The sequence below is a fragment of the Thamnophis elegans genome, chromosome 2 (genome assembly GCF_009769535.1).
Source record: "Thamnophis elegans isolate rThaEle1 chromosome 2, rThaEle1.pri, whole genome shotgun sequence".
NCBI classification, from domain to species: Eukaryota; Metazoa; Chordata; class Lepidosauria; order Squamata; family Colubridae; genus Thamnophis; species Thamnophis elegans.
Window position 1 is genome coordinate 83,114,047 of NC_045542.1, and position 23,339 is coordinate 83,137,385.

Here is a 23,339-nt window from a genome sequence, read left to right on the forward strand (position 1 = left end):
AAAATACATACTTTTCTTCATTCTTGTTGCTACATTTTATTTGTTAAAACATAAAGTGGTTTTCACATTGGGCAAGTTTCATCCTATGTTATCAAGAAATAAATGTCTGTCTGACTATCTTCTATATCTATTTGTCTGAAATGAGGCTTAATTTTTTTTATAATTTTATGGATTTTTCTGCATTTCATTCAATTCATTCAAACACAAAAAGACTTCAGTATCTCCAGGGATATTCAGTTCTGAAAACTTAAAGTCAAAAATATCTTTGTGATTTTTCAGGATTTCTTTTATATTGACTGAATTGATATTTGCCCCAGAGATGAATACTAAAATTCAAATTAACTGAAACTGAGAACAGTTCTGTATTTGAGGCTTGAATATAAAATATTATTGTTTAAACACAAAGGAGGAAGTAGTAAAAATAGTTATCCATGTGATTTGATACAAAGGAATAACAGCAAGAGCAATTATGGTATCTCACAGAAAAGAAAGAACATTGGTATCATATGTAAAGATTCTGTTATATCTGATTCTTTGCCGAACATGCATTCCATACATTTTTGCTTACAGAGAATTTTACATTTGAGAGTTCTTCATCTTTACAACAGACAGTATCAGAGGATCTAGAGCAGGGGTGTCAAATTTGATTTCATTGAGGGCCGCATCAGCGTTGTGTTTGAACTCGGGAGACAGGGTGGGGGTGGCCAGCTATACGTCACTCATGTCAGGTGCCTGTGGTGGCCCGAGAGCTCTGCCAGCGAAAATGGCCTGTTTCCAGGGTGGCCATCCGGGTCAGATCTAACAACCCATGGGCCGGATCCTGTCCCCAGACCTTGAGTTTGACACCTGATCTAAAAGGTCTGAGAACACACATATCATCTTTAACCTGCTCACTGCTCTTAACCAACAGAGGATCAATTATGGGTTTCCAATAATGTTTCTTTAGGAGAATTAAAAGGGCAGGATTAGGCAAGCAGAATGTTCCAGCTGCTAATGCTGCCATCTGTCGCAAGGATGACAAATGGGGCTCTTTATCACTTTGATTGTTCCAGGAAAAGTGTGAAATGGCTTTGGCATTATTACCAAGAAAATTAGGTGTCCATGTCCATGAATACAGCTACCACACATGGGCTGCAAAACAGTCAACCAAAGAGGGCACAAAACAAAACAGAACACCTCTAGCTAGCTGCTGCCTTCTAATGGGTGTCCACATTTTTGCAGCTTAGATATGGTAGCCCAAGTATGCAGCCACTAGGAGTAAAGCTCACCTCAAAAAAAGACTTTGCTTTTTTTTTTTTGCAAATAAAAAAGGCATTTGTTTCCTAAATACTGAACATAACTAAAATAACAAATAGGCAGCAACTATATCAACACCACTTGAAAAAGGGTTTTATAAGAGAATCTCTCTAACTATATTAATAATAATAATAATTAAACATGGTCTCAGTGTTCTATACCCTGAAAGCCACAAAGCTGTATTTATCGTATATCTATATTACTGACAAAAAGTAAAATTTAATGCAATGCTTTAAACTGTCAGTTCTTAAAGTGCCTTATTTTTAAATGGGACAAAAAAAAATACTGGTTGTATGTGGAAAAGTTCTTTTTAAAAAGCATCTATTTTTACATAGATTTTGGATGGTCTACAGCAACTATTATAGCAGGGTTTAAAAAAAAAAAAATTCCAGCACAGCAACCAAAAAGCGAAGTTTTACAAGAAATGGGGGAAAGCAATTTGTTTCCAAAGGTTTTCTGCAACCAATACTGTGCCACCTAAGGTCCCAAGGGTAATTCATTTAATCTCTGAAAGATATTTTACTGAGAATAAACCCTTTTGACTCTCTTCTAGCTCTTTCAACCTGGCTGGGAAATAGCAGTATCTAATTAGACAAGTTCAACTTTGGCATTGGGATAAACAGCAACCACGTCGTATCCTTCTGGTGGTTTAACTCTTTCCTTGGCATGCGTCTCACAGTATAGTTGTTCCTCAATAAAGAAATAGCCCCTTTGTTTCAGATTGAGGCCACAGTCATCACACATGAAACATTCTGGATGGTAGAGCTTGTCACGGGCTTTCACTATTGTGCCACTGTTAGAGTGAAAGAGAGAAGAGAAGGTAAAAAAGTTACATACTTAAAACCATTTCTGTTTCTTGCAGGTCAAATGAGTTATTACATAAGTCTAAATATCTGTGGAGATTCTCAACCATCCAAGTCATAGTTGTCCCAAAGGTGCTTTTTCAGGAGGCAGCTGGACTTTTCTTGTTTTTTCTTTTGCTTCTGATCTTCAAAAGAGAACATCTTCAAAAGAAAAAAAAACAAGACAGTCCATTGCTTCCTGAAAAAGCACCTTTGGGACAACCATGACCGGGATGACTGAGAATATCTACAGACTTTTAGCTATACAATTTGGGATGAACACCCTTTGAATGGTGAGAGAATAGGAATGGATTTCCAGAGGGAAGGGGTAATTGCAGACTATAGGAATCATTTGCACTACTCAGGTGACCCTGAGGACACAGATAAATCTCCAAGTGCTTCAACAACCCTCTAAAACAGGGGTGTCAAACTTGTGGCCCGCAGGCCGGATGCTGGCTATGCCCATGCCAAGTTTAGTGAAGGGGGAGAAAGTCCCATTATGTCACATGACACAGTCGTGACAACTTAAGTTTGACACCCCTGCTCTAAAAGAATGCAAATTACCATCTGTCTGCAAGGAATATAAATCCTTCCATTCCTCACTATCCTGCCAGGGCTGAAGAAGCTTCTTGGATGAGAAGCAAAACATCTTCAGAAGAAAAAACAAGAAAACCTCCCGAAAAAGCATCCTTGGGACAAGCCTAAACAGTTCTATTTTACCTAAGCACATCTCTGTCTCCACAAGACAAAGTCTAACAGTTGAGAAGAAGTAATAGCCAGCCACCAACACCCCAATCTACATCTAAAAAACTACACACAACAGGCACCATATAAATATCACACACAGAACAGACCAAAGCACAGAGAATTCTCTGAGGATGGGCTCCAGCACAAGTTCAAAAGCTTGGAAGACAAAACCTCTGGTACCGGTGACCAGCCCAGACTGGATCCCGCAAAGACTAAGAGCTTTGCTTCCACCGTTTGCAAAAGCTGAGGATGTGCAGCTGCTCCTTAATTCCATATTTCTGAGCCGATCAGATTCCAATGAAATCAAGGAATCCTTTTTTGCATAGAGTTCCATACAAATTTTGGAACAACCCGGGTACTTTGGATCAAGAGACCAACATCCGTCAATGTTAAAGCTGTAATACATATTTAATTAACCTTCCTGTGAAAGAAGAAGTCCAGATGCCATCCTGCTCTTATAATCCCAACCATAACGTGGTTTTATGGCCCATACATTACAACAAGAGTTTAAAATGAAACAGATGGCACTTTTATTTGCTAGCTTTCCCAAACAGGATATAAACTATTAAGGCTCCTGGGGAGATTAGTGTACTTACACAATGCCATTACCACATCTGGTACACTCAGGGAGCACCTGCAAGCCAGACATGGCTCCACCCAATTTGGGGACTGGAGATTTAATGTGTCTCGGACTGGTCACTTTGTCGTACTTTTCACCTGTTAACAAGGTAAGATAAAATTTCAGTATTATTTATTTAAGGCATGTGGAATGTCCCAGATACGCAAATGTCTTTGTTTAAATACAGGTAAGTCCTCGAGTTTCAACAGCTCCCTTAGTGACCATTCAAAGTTACAATGGAACTGAAAAAAGTGACTTATGACTATTTTTCACATGACTGCTGCAGGATCCCCTTAGTCACATGATCAAAATTCATCTGCTTAGCATCTGGTTCATATTTATGATGGTTGCAGTGTCCTGGGGTCATATGATCATCTTTTCCGGCCTTCTGACAAGCAAAGTCAATGGGGAATACACATTCACTTAACAACCATTACTAGCTTAACAAATGCAATGATTCATTTAACAGCTGTGGCAAGAAAAGTCGTAAAATGGGGCAAACTCCCTTCAAAAATGTTTTTGTTAAATTTTGGGTTCAGTTGTGGTCGTAACTCAAGGACTACCTATAATTTCTTCCTGAATTCAAAAATAAGGGGGTGGTTTTAAAATACACAACATTCCTTTCTTTATCACCAGAATGATAGGAACATCCTAAGGCTGCATTCACGGACAGCAGAACATCCTTTAGAAATCAATGGGATTCCCCCCCCCTGACCTAATATGGGGCTATATGTCAGATGATGTAAAGATTATGGAACAGGGGACCAGCATTAACCTTAAGGTATTTATTGAAAAATGGTAGCATGACTATAAGAATAAGAAAGCAAGATAACATGGGAATCGCATACTGAAGTTCTGTTTTGCTAGATAAAAACCAAACATTAAAAAAATGGGGGAAATGGTGTGAGAGATATTTAAAAAGTAACAAAGGAAAGCTGGTACAAAAAAGCCGTATAGAGGAAACACAGAAGACAGATGATGTTGCCTAATTTAGAAAATGTTTTGACTTTATGGATTTGGAGGGGGGGGAAATGTGATCTTGTGATATGTAAAGGAAATCACACAAGGCAATAGCACTGCTAAAGTGCACTTTTATAGCATGCCAGATTTATTTATTTTACTGTATGTCAGGACTCAGAGAGACCTTTAAAAGCTTATAATAAATAAAAGCAAGATAGCATGTTAGAAACTGGCTCTTTTTAAGGGTTATATTATGAAAAAAACCTATGTAGTTTGAACTAACCAGAAAAAGAGGGAACTCAAGAAATCTTTATATAAAGATTCCCCTCGCACATATGTGCTAGTCATTCCTGACTTTAGGGGGCAGTGCTCATCTCTGTTTCTAAGCTGAAGAGCTAGCACTGTCCAAAGACATCTCCATGGTCATGTGGCTGGCATGACTAAACGCCGAAGGTGCATGGAACACTGTTACCTTCCCACCAATGGTGGTCCCTATTTTTCTACTTGCATTTTTAATGTGCTATCGAACTGCTAGGTTGGCAGAAACTGGGACAAGTAACGGGAGCTCACTCCATTATGCGGTGCTAGGGATTCGAACCATCGAACTGCCGATCTTTCTGATCGACAAGCTCAGTGTCTTAGCGACTGAGCCACCGTGTTCCGAGAAATCTTTATATGAAAGATTATATACATGTAATACTTTTGAATATATAGATATGCAGATACCAATGTCCACATTCTGACTGCTCTGTTTTTTAAACAGCCTATGTATGCTTTGAGACTTTGCTTGCTAACACTTATGTCAATGTCCCCTTTCCCTATTCTTTTTAATCGCATACTTGGGGGAGAGGGGTGTTTCCTAATTTTTTTTCTTTTTCTTCTCCACTCACATCAATACTAAAATACAATATCTGCAATTAGAAGTGGAACAACTGTGGCAAAAGAAAGCAAAGCTAATACCAATCATAATATGCACCTTGGGACACAATCCAAAACTACCGGAGCACCAGAACTGTTGGCATTGATAAAAATCACAGTCAGTCAATTGCAAAAGGCAGCTTAACTTGGAACAGCTTATATTAAATCCAATAAACTTGGATTGATTATATTATTAAGAGGAGGTAGGTATATTGGATATATGTTTGCCATCTGGAGTTCTTTGTAAGAATAATAAAGGCAAAATACAAATAAATAGATAAAATATCCTGCGATGATACCTTTAGCATCATCAAACATCTGCCTATTCCATGTCCTTGGGAAGGACTCAATAGGTGGATTGAAAATGCTAAATCCAGCCCAAAAATCTGGCTGACTGTGTGACCAACCATCATGATCAAGAATTATTGCGCCTATGGTTTCTAAGACCGGAATGTACTTTAAAGTATGCATTAAAAAAGGAACGTTTGTGCTCCTTACCATTCTCTCCAGCTTCCAACATGCCTTGCAGATACCGGAAAGATCCTGACTGCTTAGGTTCTGAAACGGGCCTTTCATGATCTTGTAGCATTTTGTACACATCCGAGTCTGTGTCAATTCCATTTTTGTTCCTTGCGAGAGACCTTAGAGGATCAGCACTATTTGAATAGAAAATGAAGGTCAACCAATTGATGCCAACTGAAGGGGTACCAACCTAAAGTCCATTAAAGAAAAGGAGTCTTTTATAAGGAGTTTCACAATGTTTTCTAGAACTGTTTCATCAACTCATGAGCTTAATAAGTGAAACTTTTGGCAAACAAATCCCATGTTTACTAATGAGGATTCAACCATTTGTTTCTGCTTTCTTGTTTCTGGAGTGATGGTTGGTCATGTACATGTGCAATTTATTATATGCAAAGAATTGCCAATGAAGGAGCCCTTGGGTTCATTCTACTGGCTACTGAACCATATATTTAAGACTAACCAGTAAGTGCAAGACAGCTGCTGCAATTCATTGAATTACTGTGTTACACATGGATCATATTTTTTTTAAAAAAAATGCATTAAATTAAATTAAATTACTGAAGGAATTGGAAGTCCTCCCACCACTGAATAATATTTGGCACTGGAGGTTGCTTGTTTTTTTGTTATTGCCAAATGTTGTCTTGGGGATACTACTTAAAGAAAAGAATAAATTTTATTCCTTGTGAATTGGGTTGCATTTCATCTATAATACGTTTGAAAAAAATGTTTGATGTAATGTTTGATGTAAATGGAAAACATATATGGCTAAGAAGTCAAAATTAATGGTCACTCATACCATCACACTGGGTTCCTTGGGGAGATCTATTTTGCCACACATAAATTCTGGAAGGGGGGGGGATGAAATAGAAAAAGCTCATTTCTGTTCAACCTTATTTAAATGCTGCATTCTGACACCTTACATGTTATCACAACCCCTGGAGAGATGCAACAGTGTGCTGGACTACATAAAGTCCCTGAAAAACGTGGACTGAGTTTGGAAATGACCCGCAAGGTTGGTTACTCTTGAAACTGCTGGATCATTTTGCCACCATTTTAGCCCAAATGGCTGAAATTCCTCTGAACTTTTTTCATCTGTTTTTCCTATTGATTTCACCTTTATCATCCCAAATGGATTTCCTATTCCTTGTTTATTTGCATCTGGAATCAGTAGAAATTATGGATTCAAATTTGATAGATTTTAAACAGCTAAAATATTTCTTTAAACAAACTGCCTTCCATTTTAGTGTTATTCTATTCATGATAATAAAGGATACAGCCGTGATTTGTTATTTTTCAAATGATCCGTGTTTATAAAATCCACTAAGACATTATTTAAATGCAGTCCACAGTAATGTCTTCAGATGATAGAAATTATGCTTTCAGAAGAATGTATATTTAACACCAAAGTATGTTTGTACTTGGAAAATGCAGCATCTTAACTTAATATATGGCCAACTTCTATTCTTTTGCATTTTTCTTAGACATACAATATACCACACAGGTCATTTGATGTGTTGTGTGGTTAATTCTGGCTAATGGCCCAAGGATGCTACTGCAGTATAAACCCAGTTTTTCTGAATTTAACCTAGCAGCCCAGACCAGTTTAAATCTCAGGCCTAAATATTCATGTATTACAAAAATGTATTATCACCCTATTTTTAACAATTTCCTTGTGCCTATTTAAAACTATTATTTGTAGCACTGCACATATAATTTAAAGAGATAGTGTGGTGTGGTAGTTAAGGCACCAGGCTAGAACCCTAGAGACCGAGTTCTTAAGCACAAAGCTAGCTGAGTGATCTTGAGCCAGCCATTTTTTTTCTTAGCCCTAGAAGGAAGGTAATGGCATACCACTTCTGAAAAAAAAAAAAACTTCCCAAGCAAACTTCAGAGGCTTGTCCAGGTAGTTTGTGAGAATTGGCACAATTGAATAGAAGGGGGGGATTTCTGGTGCCCAGGTAGTTTGACTTTTAGTAAATAATTGAAGAGTCAGCTGATTCATAAAATGGTGGGAAAATAGTGCTAAAATTATTTTTCTCAAGTGTTTAAATCCATTTTAGGTGGAGTGGGGGATGCTCTTTGAACAGAAGCATATAGTCATTTTAGTGTGTGTGAAAGAATGAATCTTTTGGAAAAAAATGGTGCACACACCACCACCACCACGCTTACCTTTTCATGCTGGGTGTAACCATGTCTGGACTAAAATATCCATTAAATGACCATTAAATGGATGTGAAAATTGAGAGCTTTCTGTTTCTCTCTACTGTCCTCTAGCAATTGCCTGCATTTTTGCAGCATGGATGCAGTAGCCCTATTTCATTAATTCAATTCAGGCATTTCTAAAAGAAATTCAATTGATATGCACTTTTTACTCCATACCTTTGGGGAGGTGTGATATTGAGACTGCTCATCTGTGAGGGTAAACTAGAATCTGGACTGTTATTTGCATACAGACGTGAAGGATGATTGTACTGCAAATTTAAGGTCTGCTTGCTGTCTGTTGGACTTCCTCCAGGTGAAAAGGCCATGGGTCTCCTGTTTGGAACAGGTCCGTTATCCTAAACAAAAGAAGAAATCATGATAAGTTGCCCTTGTCCATAATAAACTACCACTTTCAGTAAATGGAGACCCATTAAGTGGTCCACCAACTGCAAACAATATATATTTAATAGTAACAGAGCATGTAAATTGGGGAATAAAGAATCAGCAAAGAGGATCTGTTTGAAGAAAAATTCACATGTGTAAGACACCTGGTGGTACAATGCCTGTGTTTTAACTTGTGTTGTATCTAAGTTAATTGAAATGCATATTCAAGTTAGATCTAGCTTTGAGGAAATGTTTTGATCCAAGACAAATAAGAGATAAATGTACGGATGAGCAGATGTAAACATGCCAGTTTAATGTCTGTAAAAACAACAGTGTTATTGTTTTTTAAGCTCTGTAATCTATTAATGTGAAGTCGAGGGGAACTTGACTAGGAAACAGGCCTTCTACATTATAATCTAACATTATTGAAATACAATTAATTCACACTCCTTCTCAGTCAGGAAGACTTTTAAAACTACGTCTTTAAACTGCTGTTTGGATCTTAGAATGATTGCCTGTATCTATTTGTTATTATATAGTAAAATGCATCAAATATTTTATTATTTTAACAGTTCTTTTGTTTTTTTTAAAATGTTCTTGTACCTAATCCAAAATCTGTGAGATTGGGACTTTAAAAAAAAAACTGCTGTAAAGTGAAATAAAAGAGTAACTATCAAGATAAAAGAATACAACAAAAAATGGGGCCAAGGAAAGAATGCACAGTGCTACAGTCATTTGGAGTTTTATTTTTAGAACAAACACGTACGAGTTTGGTTTTACAAAACAGAATGTCTAGTCATTTGTTTAAATATGCAATCAACAGTGGCTGGCATTAAAAGATGTTGCCTACCCAGAGTTTCCTAAAGTTACCATCCTCTTTGTCCCCTTCTCTTTTGCTACCTGTTCTCATAACCATGCTAGCCATGAACGCAAAAGGAATAATGCAAAGAAGCAGAAGCCATTATCCACCTTGCCCATTACCCTGGAAAGTGCTAGAAATTGAATCTAGGAGGAAATTCCCAGTGGAAATAATTGCAGTGAAATTAATCCTACTTGGAGAAATAGAGAAATGAGCAAGAAAAACAGCAGTGAACTGGACAGGATGCTTTCTACTGGAAGTAGACTAAGAACTGTAAGCAGTTTATATAAGTCAGCTGTTGGAAATAAACTGAATGTATTATTCTTTAACTAAAGGTCCCAGGCAACTTAATAAAGCACAAACAACAACAGCAAGTAGATGATACTGTAAATAAAATGCAATTCATACAAACCAGGAATCTATGAATTCCAGTCCTGTCTTAAGCATCAGAGCTAAGTAACCTTGGGCCACTCACTCTTCCATACCCCAACTTATCCCGTAGGATTGTTGTTGTGGGAAAAATGGAGGAGGAAAGAGTATTAAATATGTTGGCCCTCTTGAGTTATTTGTAAAAATAATAAAGTTGGGGTTAAAAATCTATCTATCTATCTATCTATCTATCTATCTATCTATCTATCTATCTATCTATCATCTATCTATCTATCATCTCTCACTTCATAAATCTGTTAATATTTATTTGCTAAGTCCATGTTATAACTTCGCACACATTCCTCAACTGAGTTTTCCATGCCTCTTTAATATAAAGTGAAAAAGGGTAAAAAAGAATCATTGATATCTCTCTCTGAATCCTAACAATAGCCCTCACTTTTATTCTTAAAATGTAACTAATTTTTGTTTTAAATTACCTGCAATTCACATAGACTTCTATAAGCCTTCCCTACAAAAAAAAAATGAAGTCTAAACCTGCACTGAATTATTCTTCCAGCAGTAATAATTTGGTCATGAGCATTTTGAAAATTATTCAGAAAAAGTGCCCTGGATATTGCATAAGGATAATACTTTTTTTGATATTTCTGATATTTTATTAAAACAATAGCTGCTTTTTAAAAACCTTCTTGAGAAAAATGGTGGTACTGATTTAAAAATCAGAATGACCTTTGAAAGTGCTAATGACCAAATTTAAGCAATTTTTGAAGAGCAGCAGAAAGTAGTTACACTCATGTGGAGGCAAAAGCCCAGTCACACAATAATTACAATCTCCATGCTCAGAGACTGCAATTTTATGATACTGTATGTTTAAGCAGTGCAAAGATTTTTCTAAAATTTTCTGCAAATATTTACCTATAAGTGAACGCTACTCTTAAAATTAGCTGGCTTTTCTTTTCCATAAAAAGGATTTCTCTAGAACATGTGTTTGTCCTAGAATGTTTAGACTTGCAAGCCCTTATTAACTATGGATTCCTTACTTCCCATTCATTTCTTCCTGACTTCTGGGAATGGATGCTGATTATGACAGTAAATGGCATCAAGCCAGCGTGCCTTTCCAATCCCTCAGCTGATGCCCGACTATTCCTCTACACTGCCTAACTCTTGTACAGGAAAAGGAACTAGGAGGGAACAAATAGTCTACATAATCAGGAACACAGCCAGATTTTTCTGGTAACGCCTTGTACCTAGAAAAGGCTTCTGTGGACCTGTCACTCAGGCAGTTTTATTGAAATAGATTGGACAATAGTTTGTTCTTTCCCGTTAAAGAGAAAGCAGAGATGGGACAATCAAATACCAAATCAGCTCTGTTTCTGGAAGCATGTTCTGCTTCTTATGGAGGAGGAAAGAGGCACTACAATTTTCTTCAGATGGCTGGAATAATAATAATAAGAAGAACAAAGGCTTACAAAGTCAGAATCGGGTAGACAGCAACAAATACCAAATTCCACTCTGCAAAGAAGCTGAAGAAATAGTGGACCACCTAGTTAGTGGCTTGCCAGAAGATTGCACAGATGGACTACAAACAACAGCATATCAAAGTTGCAACAAGGGTGCATTGAAATATCTGCAACAAATAACATTTGCCTTCAAGCAACAATTGGTGAGATCACAGAATAGAGAAACTCATAGAAAGTGAAGAAGCTAAAGTGCACCTGGATTCTACAATTCAAACAGACAATCACCTGACGTACAACACTCCACATTTAACAATTCGTGAGAACAAAAAAAAAAAGTCTGCATAGTAGATATGTCAGTGCCTGGAGACAGCAGAAGAGAAGAGAAAGAACCAGAGAAAAACCACAAAATATAAAGATCCACAAATAGAAATAAAATAACTATGACAAAATAAAAAAAAGATACTACCAATTATAATACAGTTGCAAGAAAAAGTATGTGAACCCCTTGGGATTACGTGGAGTTTTGCATGAATTGGTCATAAAATGTGCTCTGAACTTCATCTAAGTCACAACAATAGAAAAGCACAGCCTGCTGAAAATAATACTACATTAGATGTTGCCATGGTTTAATTGCACATAACATGTAAACATTCACAGTGCAGGGAGGAAAAAGTATGTGAACCGTTGGACTTAATAACTGGTTCACCCTCCTTTGGCAGCAATAACCTCAACCAAACATTTCCTGTAGTTGAAGATCAGACCTGCACAACGATCTGGAGTAATTTTGGACCACTCCTCTTCACAAAACTGTTTCAGTGTAGCAATATTCTTGGGATGTCTGGTGTGAATCTCTCTCTTAAGGTCATGCCACAGCATTTCAATCAGGTTGAGGTCAGGACTCTGACTGGGCCACTCCAGAGGGCATATTCTGTGCTGTTGAAGCCATTGTTGTGTTGACTTACTTGTATGCTTTGGGTCATTGACTTGTTGCATCACCCATCCTCTGTGGAGCTTCAGTTGGCGGACAGATGGTTGTACGTTTTCCTGCAAAATGTCTTGATAAACTCCGGAATTCATTTTCCCATCAATGACAACAATCCGTCGAGGCCCTGAGGCAGCAAAGCAGCCCCAAACCATGATGCTCCCTCCGTCATGTTTTACAGTGGGGATGAAGTTTTGATGTTGGTGTGCTGTGCCTTTTTTTCTCCACACATAGTGTTGTGTGTTTTTCCCAAACAACTCAATTTTGTTTTCATCTGTCCACAGTAAATTTTGCCAGTAGTGCTATGGAACATCCAGGTGCTCTTTTGCAAACTTCAAATGTGCTGCAATATTGGGACAGCAATGGCTTCCTCCGTGGTGTCCTCCCATGTACTCTATTCTTGTTTAATGTTTTCCTTATTGTAGATGTGTCAACAAAAATGTTAGCATGTGCCAGAGATTTCTGTAGGTCTTTAGCTGACACTCTAGGATTCTTCTTTACCTCATGAAGCATTCTGTGCTGTGCTTTTGCAGTCATTTTTACAGGACGACCATACCTAGCAACAGTGATAAACTTTCTCCATTTGTAGATAGTCTGTCTTACCGTGGACACATGAACATCAAGGCTTTTGGAGATACTTTTGTAACCCTTTCCAGCTTCATGCAAGTTAACAATTCTTGATCGTAGGTCTTCTGAGAGCTCTTTTCTGTGAGGCATGGTTCACATCAGACAGTGCTTCTTGAATCCAGTAAACCCAAACAGGTGGGTGTTTTTAAAGGGCAGAACAGCCGTCAGCAACACATCCAATATCATCACACTGATTGGAGTCACGGTTGGCTCACTCCTGGCTCCAATTAGCTCTTGGAGACGTCATTAGGCTAGGGGCTCACATACTTTTTCTTCCTTGCACTGTGAATGTTTACATGTTATGTGAAATTAAACCATGGCAACATCTAATTTTTGTGTAGTACTATTTTCAGCAGACTGTGTTTTTCTATTGTTGTGACTTAGCTGAATTTTCAGAGCACATTTTATGACCAATTCATGCAAAACTCCACGTAATCCCAAGAGGTTCACATACTTTTTCTTGCAACTGTAGGCTTCTTGGGTGCAATCATTGGCATCGACAAAATTACTACCAGTCAATTGCAAGAGGCAACTTTGGAATACTATATACCCTGTGATGTAGCATCAAATAAAAGCATCTGTCCAGTGGTGGGACTCAAATAATTTAACAACTGGTTCTCTGCTTTAATGATTTCTTCCAACAACCAGTTCACCAGGCTGCTCAGAAACTTAACAATCGGTTCTCCCAAAGTGATGCGAACTGGCTGAATCCCACCACTGCATCTACTTATCCCAAGTCCTTGGCAAGGACTTGATAGGTGGATAAAAAACTTTTTTCAGTGTCATTATAACTTTGAATGATCACTAAACTAACGGTTCTAAGTAGAGGACTATATCACTAGCAAAACTTATCATCACATATGTTTGACATCCCCCATCAATATGTTAAGGTTGCAGGGGGAGAAGAATCAGGATAAGGACACATGTCCAGCCTCCTCTCTCTCCATATGATTTTTTCCCCCTTTCATTGTACAGAAGTCAGGGTGAGACTGTAGTGGGCACTTCTCATTTTCTCTATACCTGAGCTAAAATGAGGTGAAAAATATGAAAGTAAATAAGCAAGCTAATTACTTCTTTTAAACAATTGCTGTCAGAAATCATAGAGAGGGAGATACAGTTTGATTATTTGTATTTTGGTCTTAGAGCTACATTTATCCAGATTTTTAGTTTTTGCTACTTTAATTAGAAATAGCACATTTTCAAATGTTAAACACACTTCTTAGTTTTCCTGACTTTATTGCCCTGTTACTCTGAAGAGGAACAGGAATGGTAAGCTGGAAATACATTGCATCAAATGGCTAAATTCAAAGTGTTCCTATCCTAAATTAGCACAAGAGAAAATAAATACTTAAAATGTTCAAAAACAAGCAAAAGGCACTATGTATAAGAAAATATGAGAGAATATTTCATACAGCTCATTTTGGTTTTACTGAATATTATAAATTCAGTATATAGATTTATTCTCTCCGAAGAAAACCTTTTTGATTTGTTACCATGCTTCCTTCTGAGTCATGTCAACTAGCACACAGGGTCTTTTATAACTATAATAGTTTTGCCAGATTCTTAAGTTTCTCAAAAGTGATTTAATGTTTCTAAAGTGCACAACCCAATTCAGCATCGTTTATTTCAGCTTTTTCTCCTACTGACACAAATATGGCCCTTTCAGTGTGCCCTGCTAAAGCAAGTGGTGGGTTTCATGTAAATTTAGCTAATGTGTAAGTTAAACAATATTTTTAAGCATACATTTTAAAATAGTTCATGATACTACTGCAGCTATTACTTTAAACAAAACGATAGTGGCTAACTACTGTTTTAAAAGCAAAAAGATTTTAATTGATTTTCTAAGAGAAGGAAATCCATGTTGACAGGATTCACAAAAAATGGGTCTAATTCCAAATTCTGATTGGAACAGAAGAAAATCTAAAAGGCCAAAAATGTTGAAAAACACTCCTTTGTCATTTTTCCCTGACTGTTTCAGAAATTCTATTTTTGTCATTGTTGAAAGTTACATTTTCCACCATTATTGCATGTCAGAAAAGTCAGAGTTTTCTGGTTTGTATCAATCAAAATAATTCTTGAAATTTAAACAAACCCTTACACCCAACATGGCATTACTTCCCCAACTTTCTACAAATCAAGAAATGTTGGGTTGAGAATAGTTCTTTTCCAAAGAAGTCACAATATGCAGATGGCATGTCAGAGAACATGGTGTTCCTGTGATTCATCTTTCCATGAGGAAGAGCCATTTAAGAACCAGTGATGAACCAGGATTATGTCCCACTGTTCCTGATTCCATGCTTAGAGATTCAGACCTAGCCTTCCTACCTGGTAGGTTGGAATTTCCTTCATATGGGAGGTCAGAGAACAAAGACACAGAGCTCAACTGCATGAGAAGGCATCATGGTGAGGAAGAGGAAGAGGAAAAGGAGGCTGCTTTTCAATCATAGGTAATCAGAGCTGATTGACTCCCATCTTCTGGAGGCAGACAGACTGGGAGCGCTTTGAATTTAAGGCACTCCCTGAGACTAAGGGAATAACATGTGTGAACGTCTTCTATAATATATAGCTAGTTTTCAACTTTAAGCTATTATGGTCTCCTTGGAAAACCTGGACTCTTTCTGCCTCACTGTCAGCAAAAAAAATCTGGTTATCTTGTGCCTGGAGTGCAGCTTGCTTTTATAAAATTTATATTATGACCGCTCCTCCCCAGTTAAAAAAATCCTGCCCAAGCATTGTGAACTGGGACACACAAGGATTTTTTTTTTCCTAGAAAAGTTATTCTGTTCTGCAGATGGGAAAAAAATATTTTGGAGCAACTCCAAACAGAACAAATTGGAAGTGCATGGGAAGGAACATACAAAACCAGGACCAAATGGAAAAGGTTAACATTAACTCTGTCCTAAGCCATTTATTGTCTGAATAATTATCTTTAAGAAAACTTTCACTCAAACCATCTTGGCTCAGTTCTACTTCAAAGGGACTGCTCATCTAATTCACTATTACCTTCATTTAGACTGATACACTCAAAAGATAATTTCTCTTCTCTCTGTCCAGTGCTTTTAAAAACAAAGAAACTCCATCACTTAATAAATACATTTAGTGACCTCACAGTTATTAAATTTCCATCAACCTGATTTACTCTTAGCCTCTATAAGGCTTTTAAAGCTTACATCTGTACCATAGCCTTTCCTTAAGATAGTTACTTCATTTGCAGCAATACTTTTCTTAGTAGCTTTTCACTAATGGTAAACTTTCCCTGAGAAGATGCTGTTCAGATGTGTTGGAAAATGTGGAAGTTCTTGTTTGCCACACATGGCAACAGACCGATATGACGATGGATCAATACTTTATCATTTGTCATAGAAAGTTTTTGTGTATCTTGAGAATAGGATCTTATAAATATTTTGAATGAATGAAATCATTCATTTATCCATTCTTGCGGTGAGTGGAAGTTATAAAAATATGATTATGAGGTCCTCTCATTATCAATTATGATTAAGCTAAGGTCTTCTAAAGACAATGTTAAGAGGAATATCTCCTGCCATAAAAACAATTATAAATTATATAAATGATAACAAAATTCAGTTCTTCCTATTGTTCATGGTCAGGTATCAGGATACCTGTAAATATTACTGCCCCTGTGGAATTGTCTCTGTGTCTGTGAAATGCACATGAGCTTTGCAGGAGAGAGTGTGTGTGACCAGATCTATTTCTGAGTCTTCCAGTGCTGGCTGTCTTTATTCTGTACAGTTTCTCTGTGCCTCATGGAATCAAGAGACATTCCTAAAAAAGAAGTCAGGGTAAGCATGCAGTGGCCAGCATCTTTGCTTTGAAGCAGCTTTAGACAGTTGAAGCCCAAAACGAAAAGCATAAAATTAACCGATCCAATATTTAGTCCTTAGGAGTGAGTGGCAGATGTAGAAGGTCAGTGGGGGAAACATGAATATATTAAAGGATTTCTGGGAATAGTCTAATGCTATGAGAAGAGGAAGCTTTATGACCTAAAGATATGAGAAGAGGAAGCAGGGGAAAGATGAGTAATTCTGCTTGGTGCAGGAGGAAGCAGTTGGATTACTGCTAGGAAAGAGCAATGGGCGGGGGTACAGCAGTTCTTGAGAATGATGCTGAAAAAGGAAGACCAAGTCTGGGATAAGAAAAATAACATCCTATGGGTGATCCTGAGTGAGGGAGAGGGAAAAAGAAAGGAAAAACACAACACTAAGTTCTAAGGAATCTTAAATAAGGTACCTTTTGCCTCTGTGTCTCCTTGCTTTCTGTTGGCCCAAGAAACTGGTTTGATTTTGTTATTCCGAAGCTCGGACTCAACTGTGCCTTGCCTTTAGGAATTTGACTTTGCCTTTTAGGTTCTTTCTATGATTGCTTCACTTACCACAGTGGCTAATTTTTGATACTACTCATATTTCCCCAACATTCTAAATATGTCCAAAACCCCCCAAAAAATCTTGTATTAAAAGAACTAACCGTGGTGCTGTAAACTGCAAAATCATTCATTGGTTTTTAAATGCAGTATTTTTGAGCTGCCCTTCTACAATGTTATGCAGACTTCAATTCCCAGAATTTCCCAGATAGCACTATTGTTGCAGTAACCACAGGTAGTCCTCAACTTTCAACAGTTCATTTAGTGACCATTGAAAGTTGCAAAGGCACGGAAAAAGTGACTTATAACCATTTTTCACACTTATGACCGTTGCAGGATCCACATGGTCGTGTAATCAAAATTCAGATGCTTGGCAACTGGTTCTTACTTATGACAGTTGCAGTGTTCCGGGACCATGTGATCATCTTTTGCAATTTTCTGACAAGGTATGTCAAGATTCACTTAGCAACCTGGTTACTAACTTAACAACTGCAATGATTCACTTAACAACCATGGCAAGAAAAATGGGGCAAAACTCGCTTAATGAATGTCTCAACAACATAAATTTTGCGCTCAATTGTGGTTGTAAGTCAAGGACTACCTGTATTATGTGATTTTTCTATGAATTAAATAAAATATCACTAGCACTCATGTTTCATTACTGGAGGCTAGTCTGCATACCTCACTGTTTTATCATCTTTAGAAGAATTACATGTGCCATTGTCTCTAGAACTACAGTACAAAGGGAGCACAAAGAGACTGAAAATGTTTATGGGACCATAAAATTGCTCCATGGTACTAAAATGTATGTGAACAGATGTGCTGGCTTCCCAAAGTTAACTGTGCCAGAAGAATTACTCTAAAATGGAAACACAGTTTTAAAATTGCCGCATGATTTTTATGTCCTCCTGGAATGGGTAACTGTTTGCTAATAGTTTTCTTCTTAGATGGTTGTGATAAATTATGGCTGCCAGAGCAACTCTGACTTCATCATTAGTGGTCCTGCAGAAAAGATGTTCCAATAGAGAAAAGAGCACATCTGACATGGAAATGGAACATTGTGGCAATGGAACTGGCTTCATTTTTTGAGGGATTTCCAAATGAAGCTTTTCATCTAATCTTATCTGACCTACTGATTTCCCAGGAAGAATTTTTAAAAGAATGAAGGATGAACAAAGCACACTACCGCAGATTAATTGGCATGAGATGTAATACCTAATATTCAGAATTGTCTCTGAAAAGAGTTTGTGTAACCAAGTTGTGAAGCACTTTAGATTCAATTTCCAAAAGATGTTCTGAGCAAGTGGGCATTCAAATGTAACATTGGTCTACAACGCCTTAAAGAATCCATGCCCCTTGAAAAACTCTAGAAAAAGTGCAGAGAAGAGCAACAAAGATGATTAGGCGACTGGAGGCTAAAACATGAAGAATGGTTGCAGGAACTGGGTATGTCTAGTTTGATGAAAAGAAGGATCAGGGGTGACATGATAGCAGAGTTCCAATGTCTCAGGGGTTGCCACAAAGAAGAGGGAGTCATGCTATTCTCCAAAGCACCTGAGAATGGACAAGAAGCAATGGGTGGAAACTAATCAAGGAGATAAGCAACTTAGAACTGAGGAGAAAGTTCCTGATAGTTAGAACATTTAATCAGTGGAACAACTTGCCTCCAGAAGTTGTGAATGCTCCAACACTGGGAGTTTTTATGAAGAGATTGGATAACCATTTGTCTGAAGTGGTGTAAAGTTTCCTGCCTAAGCAGGGGGTTGGACTAGACAGGGGTCATATACCTTTCGGACCTCAGGGACCACTAAATTCATAATTTTAAATCCCATGAACCACTAATATGAATTTTTTAAAAAGATAAATAGTGCAATATAAGAATGCAAATAATTTTTCTGCGGACCATCAAAATTTTCTCCCAGACCACCAGTTGGTCCATGGACCACCAGTTGGTGACCTCCAAAGTCTCTTCCAACTCTGTTATTGTATTCTAAAACAGTCCGATCTCAGGAAATGGATCTCACATACCCCAAAACACCTTTTAGGAATCAGATCCAAATCCCTAGTGTACATATTGTAGTAGTAGTAGTAGTAGCAGCAGCAGCAGCAGCAGTAGTAGTAGTACAGTAGTTGTATTACTGCCAATAGGTAAATCATTATATCAAAAGCCGAGTTAAGTGTTATTATCCCTGTAGAGATGTTTCACTTGCATGATGAATTCAAAGATATTGGATTTCCCTCTAAGACACCCTTTCATTAAGATATCAATTCTGTAAGCTTTATGTGTTCAGCAGCATCTTGCTTGGTAAGTTTCCAAAAGTGGGGGATGAGATCACACAGTTGCTTTCCCCCATTCCTGCTTGAGCTGAAAAACGTTTATTGCTATATGTAAATCCTTTTCTTCTAGAATTAGTAACATAATCTGTCATATTACAAAAAAATGTCAGCGGACAAAAAGAATGATAAAACATGAATAAATGGGATGTTTTAAAAATATTTAACAATAGGAATAAATGAGAAAAGCATATTATGAGCTTTTGCCTGCAAATCTGGGTACCGTACTTTTGCTTGTGAATAGGCTCCACTAAAGCTAGTGAAGCTTTTATGTTAAGTTCCATAGGTTTGGGGTGAGTAAATTAAATATTTATTTTTGCAGAAATAATTTGTAAAAGGACAAGAAGAAAACATCTGGAAGGTAATTAGGTGCATATGTATGTGCAAATACATAAAATATATAAACAGACAGCAAAGCATCTGTGCCAAGAAAAGAAATGATTTACAATCCAAAACTTCAAGTTATTCTAACATTTTGTTTCCATCCAGTTTCCCCAGGCAGATAATCTGTTAAATTTCTACTAATTTCAGCATCAATTTCTCAGCTATATATGCTAGTTTTAATACTGTTACATTGATATTTACTAATCCATAGATTAGTTCACACCAATCAATCAATCAATCAATTCATTTATATTTCAAATTTCTAAACTGCCCATCTCCCTAAAAGAAGGGCTTTTATATGACCTATATATGAATGTTTTATTTTGAGGAGATAAAACAATCTCTTTGGGAGACTTAATAATTTATAAGAATAAATGTTTTGTATCTGTGCTCTATCGTTTATCTACATACCTGAGAAATGTTTCAATAGGTTTTATTCTTCATTGTGTTTATTCACTAGACAAGTTTTAATTTGGAATTTCGTGAACAGGAGGACTGATTGAAGGTAAGCGGGAAAATAAGGTAATATTCCTCCAGAGTTCCTATTTAACTCTGAAAATCTGCCTTGGGAATCATACAATATAAACAAAGTCTACCAGGGAAAATAAAAATGGGAAACCAACAATAGTCCTTTATGTACAGCAAAAAGAACCTTTTCAGTCATAGATTAGCAATACTGCATATTACCACATGCATCTCTCAAAGAGCAGCAGCCCCCAAATTATTTCAGAACCCCTGTCAAGTTCAGACATTGATCTTTCCTGATAATTTCTTTTTCATTTTAGGATAATTGAGGCATTTTGGAATATGGAGCCTAAAGTGTATTCAAAGTAACTTTGAATATAGGATCAGTGGATCATGAAGTAACTAAGTCATTTCACCTCAAGAATATTCTTCACATGAAAACACTTTATAATAACAACCTATTTCATTTCCTTAAAACTGAAATTTTTAAGCAAAAGAAAATGCTGATAAAATGTATTCAAATTGTTTCATAAGCCTTAGTTTTTTTAAAGATTTCCTGTCGATAAGAGACAGCAAATGATTCAAATTCAAGTCTACAATTCACGCTGCTATTCTCCATTAATCTGCCATGCAGAGGGATACTATATATACCATGTGTTACTCTATGCACGGATTTGTAGTACACATAATGTTCTAACCCCAATCTACACTTTCAATCAAATCCAACAAGGAAAAAAAAATACTTGATAGCAAAATAGAGATTTAAGAATGTTACAAGAAAAAAATATATAACCTGGCTCCTACCCCATTCAGAAACATACATTAAAAGGAGGGCCTTTAATGAAGCATTTAGAACTGTACGATTGACTTAGATTAAACTAGCTGAATGATGCAAACATATTTTAAACGATTCCTAGAATTTTTAATCAACATGAAAGCTAATCTTTAAGAAAAGCATTTGCACCAAGTAAACCAATTTTCATGTTAACATCTGTGCAAGGGAGAAAATATGAAATCTAAAAGGAATGTAAAAAGAAATAAACAACCCCCTTTAAAGTTATGCAAATAAAATGTTTATCGTGTCTTATAGTTTTATTATAAAGAATCAACATAAATATAAAACACATAATACTAAAGCTTAAAAAATTCTGACATACAGAATATTAAATTCAAAAACATCTTCTTAAAAGGAAATCTGTGGGTTTTAAAGAACTTAAGTCAAAAATTTGCATATAAATATTTTCTTGGCAATCAGAAATACTTTCTTATTTTCTTTTTATAATCATATCTTCTAGTAGATTTTGAAGGTATCAACAATATATCTGTTTGTTTTCTCCACTCATGGGGATTTATACATAGGATACATTTTTTTAAAAAATGGCACTTTATTATCTTGCCCAGAGGTTTATCTATATCAGTGAAGATATAATTTCAGTGAATAAAATAATATTTTGAAATTAATGCTATGTTATTGTCTGTTGCTTTTTAGGTCTCCTGTTTCCTTTTCTACATTTTGGAATATACATGTGGGACAATCAACCGGACTCTCGTAGTTCATTATATCAATATTTTGTTTCTAAAGAATCCCACAAATCATTTCAGTTAAATGAAAAAAAAACTAGGTAATATAGCACTTGTATGTGTATGTATTTTATATAAAATGTACTGAATAAATGTATACCCAAAATGTATTAAAGCTATAGCTATGCTCCTGACATCTAAGGTATTCCATTATTGGATTAGTAGATTTTATATTGATCTTCAGAACTTTGTTCTGATTTATACATGAATATCTCGTGTTGCAAAGAAACTAGCTTTAAACTGAAAAGGGAATATATTCCTTACTATTATTTCCAGGTTAAAAGCTAGTTTCCTCTCTTGTTGGGTTATTAGTTCCTGTGTGATTTTTTTTGTTTCTTCTTTTACTTAAGGTCCTACTTTTACCTTCCTTTTGTTTTCTGCTTTATTTAACTGTGACCTTTTCTTTGGTATATATGCTGGTTTGCCTAAAATGTAGCCCTGACAATTCATTCTGAATTAACTCTGTATATATATATATATTCTTTCACAGTCTACCCAATGACGAGCTTAGTTCATGGGCCTTGTAAAATACCTTAAGAAAATCCAAATACTTAAAATAAATCAAGTCGGAAAGAAATAGCCAGTGTTTTTAAGATGTTTGCTCAAAAGTATACTAGGGATAATTAGGCTTTTAAACATTTTGAGTGGCTGCATCATCCATTAACCATTTCAGGAAGCTTTATCTGTATAGAAATATTTAGTAAATATGGTGTTGCAGAATCCTAAATGGTTTTTAAGTATGGAAGAATGTTTCATATATATAAAAGAGCTGAAGTGACACAGTGGTTAGAGTACAGCACTGCAGGCTACTTCAGCTGACTGCTAGCTGCCGTTCGGCAGTTCAAATCTCACCAGGCTCAGCCTTTCATCCTTCCGAGGTGAGTAAAATGAGGAGCCAGATTGTTGGGGGCAATAGGCTAACTCTGTAAACTGCTTAGGAAGGGCTGTAAAAGCACTGTGAGACCATATATAAGTCTAAGTGCTCTTGCTAATATTTAACTTAAATTACATTTGTTCTTATATTTATTCTGTAAAGTTGTGACTAAAGAAAAGATAATTGTGTAATATTTTCAGACTTAACCAACTGAATGGGAATGTGTTTCCATAAACTTGAATTTATGATACCCATTTATTGATTACTGAATGAGCCTAGCATCCCTTTCCTAGATTAGCACACTTCACTTTTCCTCACTTTTTTCCCTCTTGTAATATTGGCTGGAAGAAATAGTTAGGAAATGTTTTACCTAACATTTTGGGTTCAAATTTTTAGTCAGGTTATCCAAATTAATGAACAGTAATTAATGTTCAACTGTAATTTGGGTTATGAAATCATAGTTTAACCCTGGCAATTTCTTATTTTAGGGAGTACCCTTTACAATAAACAAAGACAGA

General features: G+C 36.5%; 1 protein-coding gene across 1 annotated transcript in view; it reads right to left on the bottom strand.

The window, feature by feature from the left end:
* Positions 1-1,669: 1,669 nt before the first annotated feature.
* The window catches only part of PDLIM4 (PDZ and LIM domain 4), a 72,457-nt gene continuing 50,787 nt past the window's right edge, over positions 1,670-23,339 (bottom strand). The window contains exons 4-7 of the mRNA XM_032212113.1: positions 8,284-8,462; positions 5,881-6,038; positions 3,482-3,602; positions 1,670-2,089 (exon numbers count right to left, since the gene is read on the bottom strand). Coding sequence (XP_032068004.1) covers positions 1,885-2,089; positions 3,482-3,602; positions 5,881-6,038; positions 8,284-8,462 — 663 coding nt within the window. The 3' untranslated portion in view covers positions 1,670-1,884. The remainder of the gene's footprint in view (positions 2,090-3,481; positions 3,603-5,880; positions 6,039-8,283; positions 8,463-23,339) is intronic.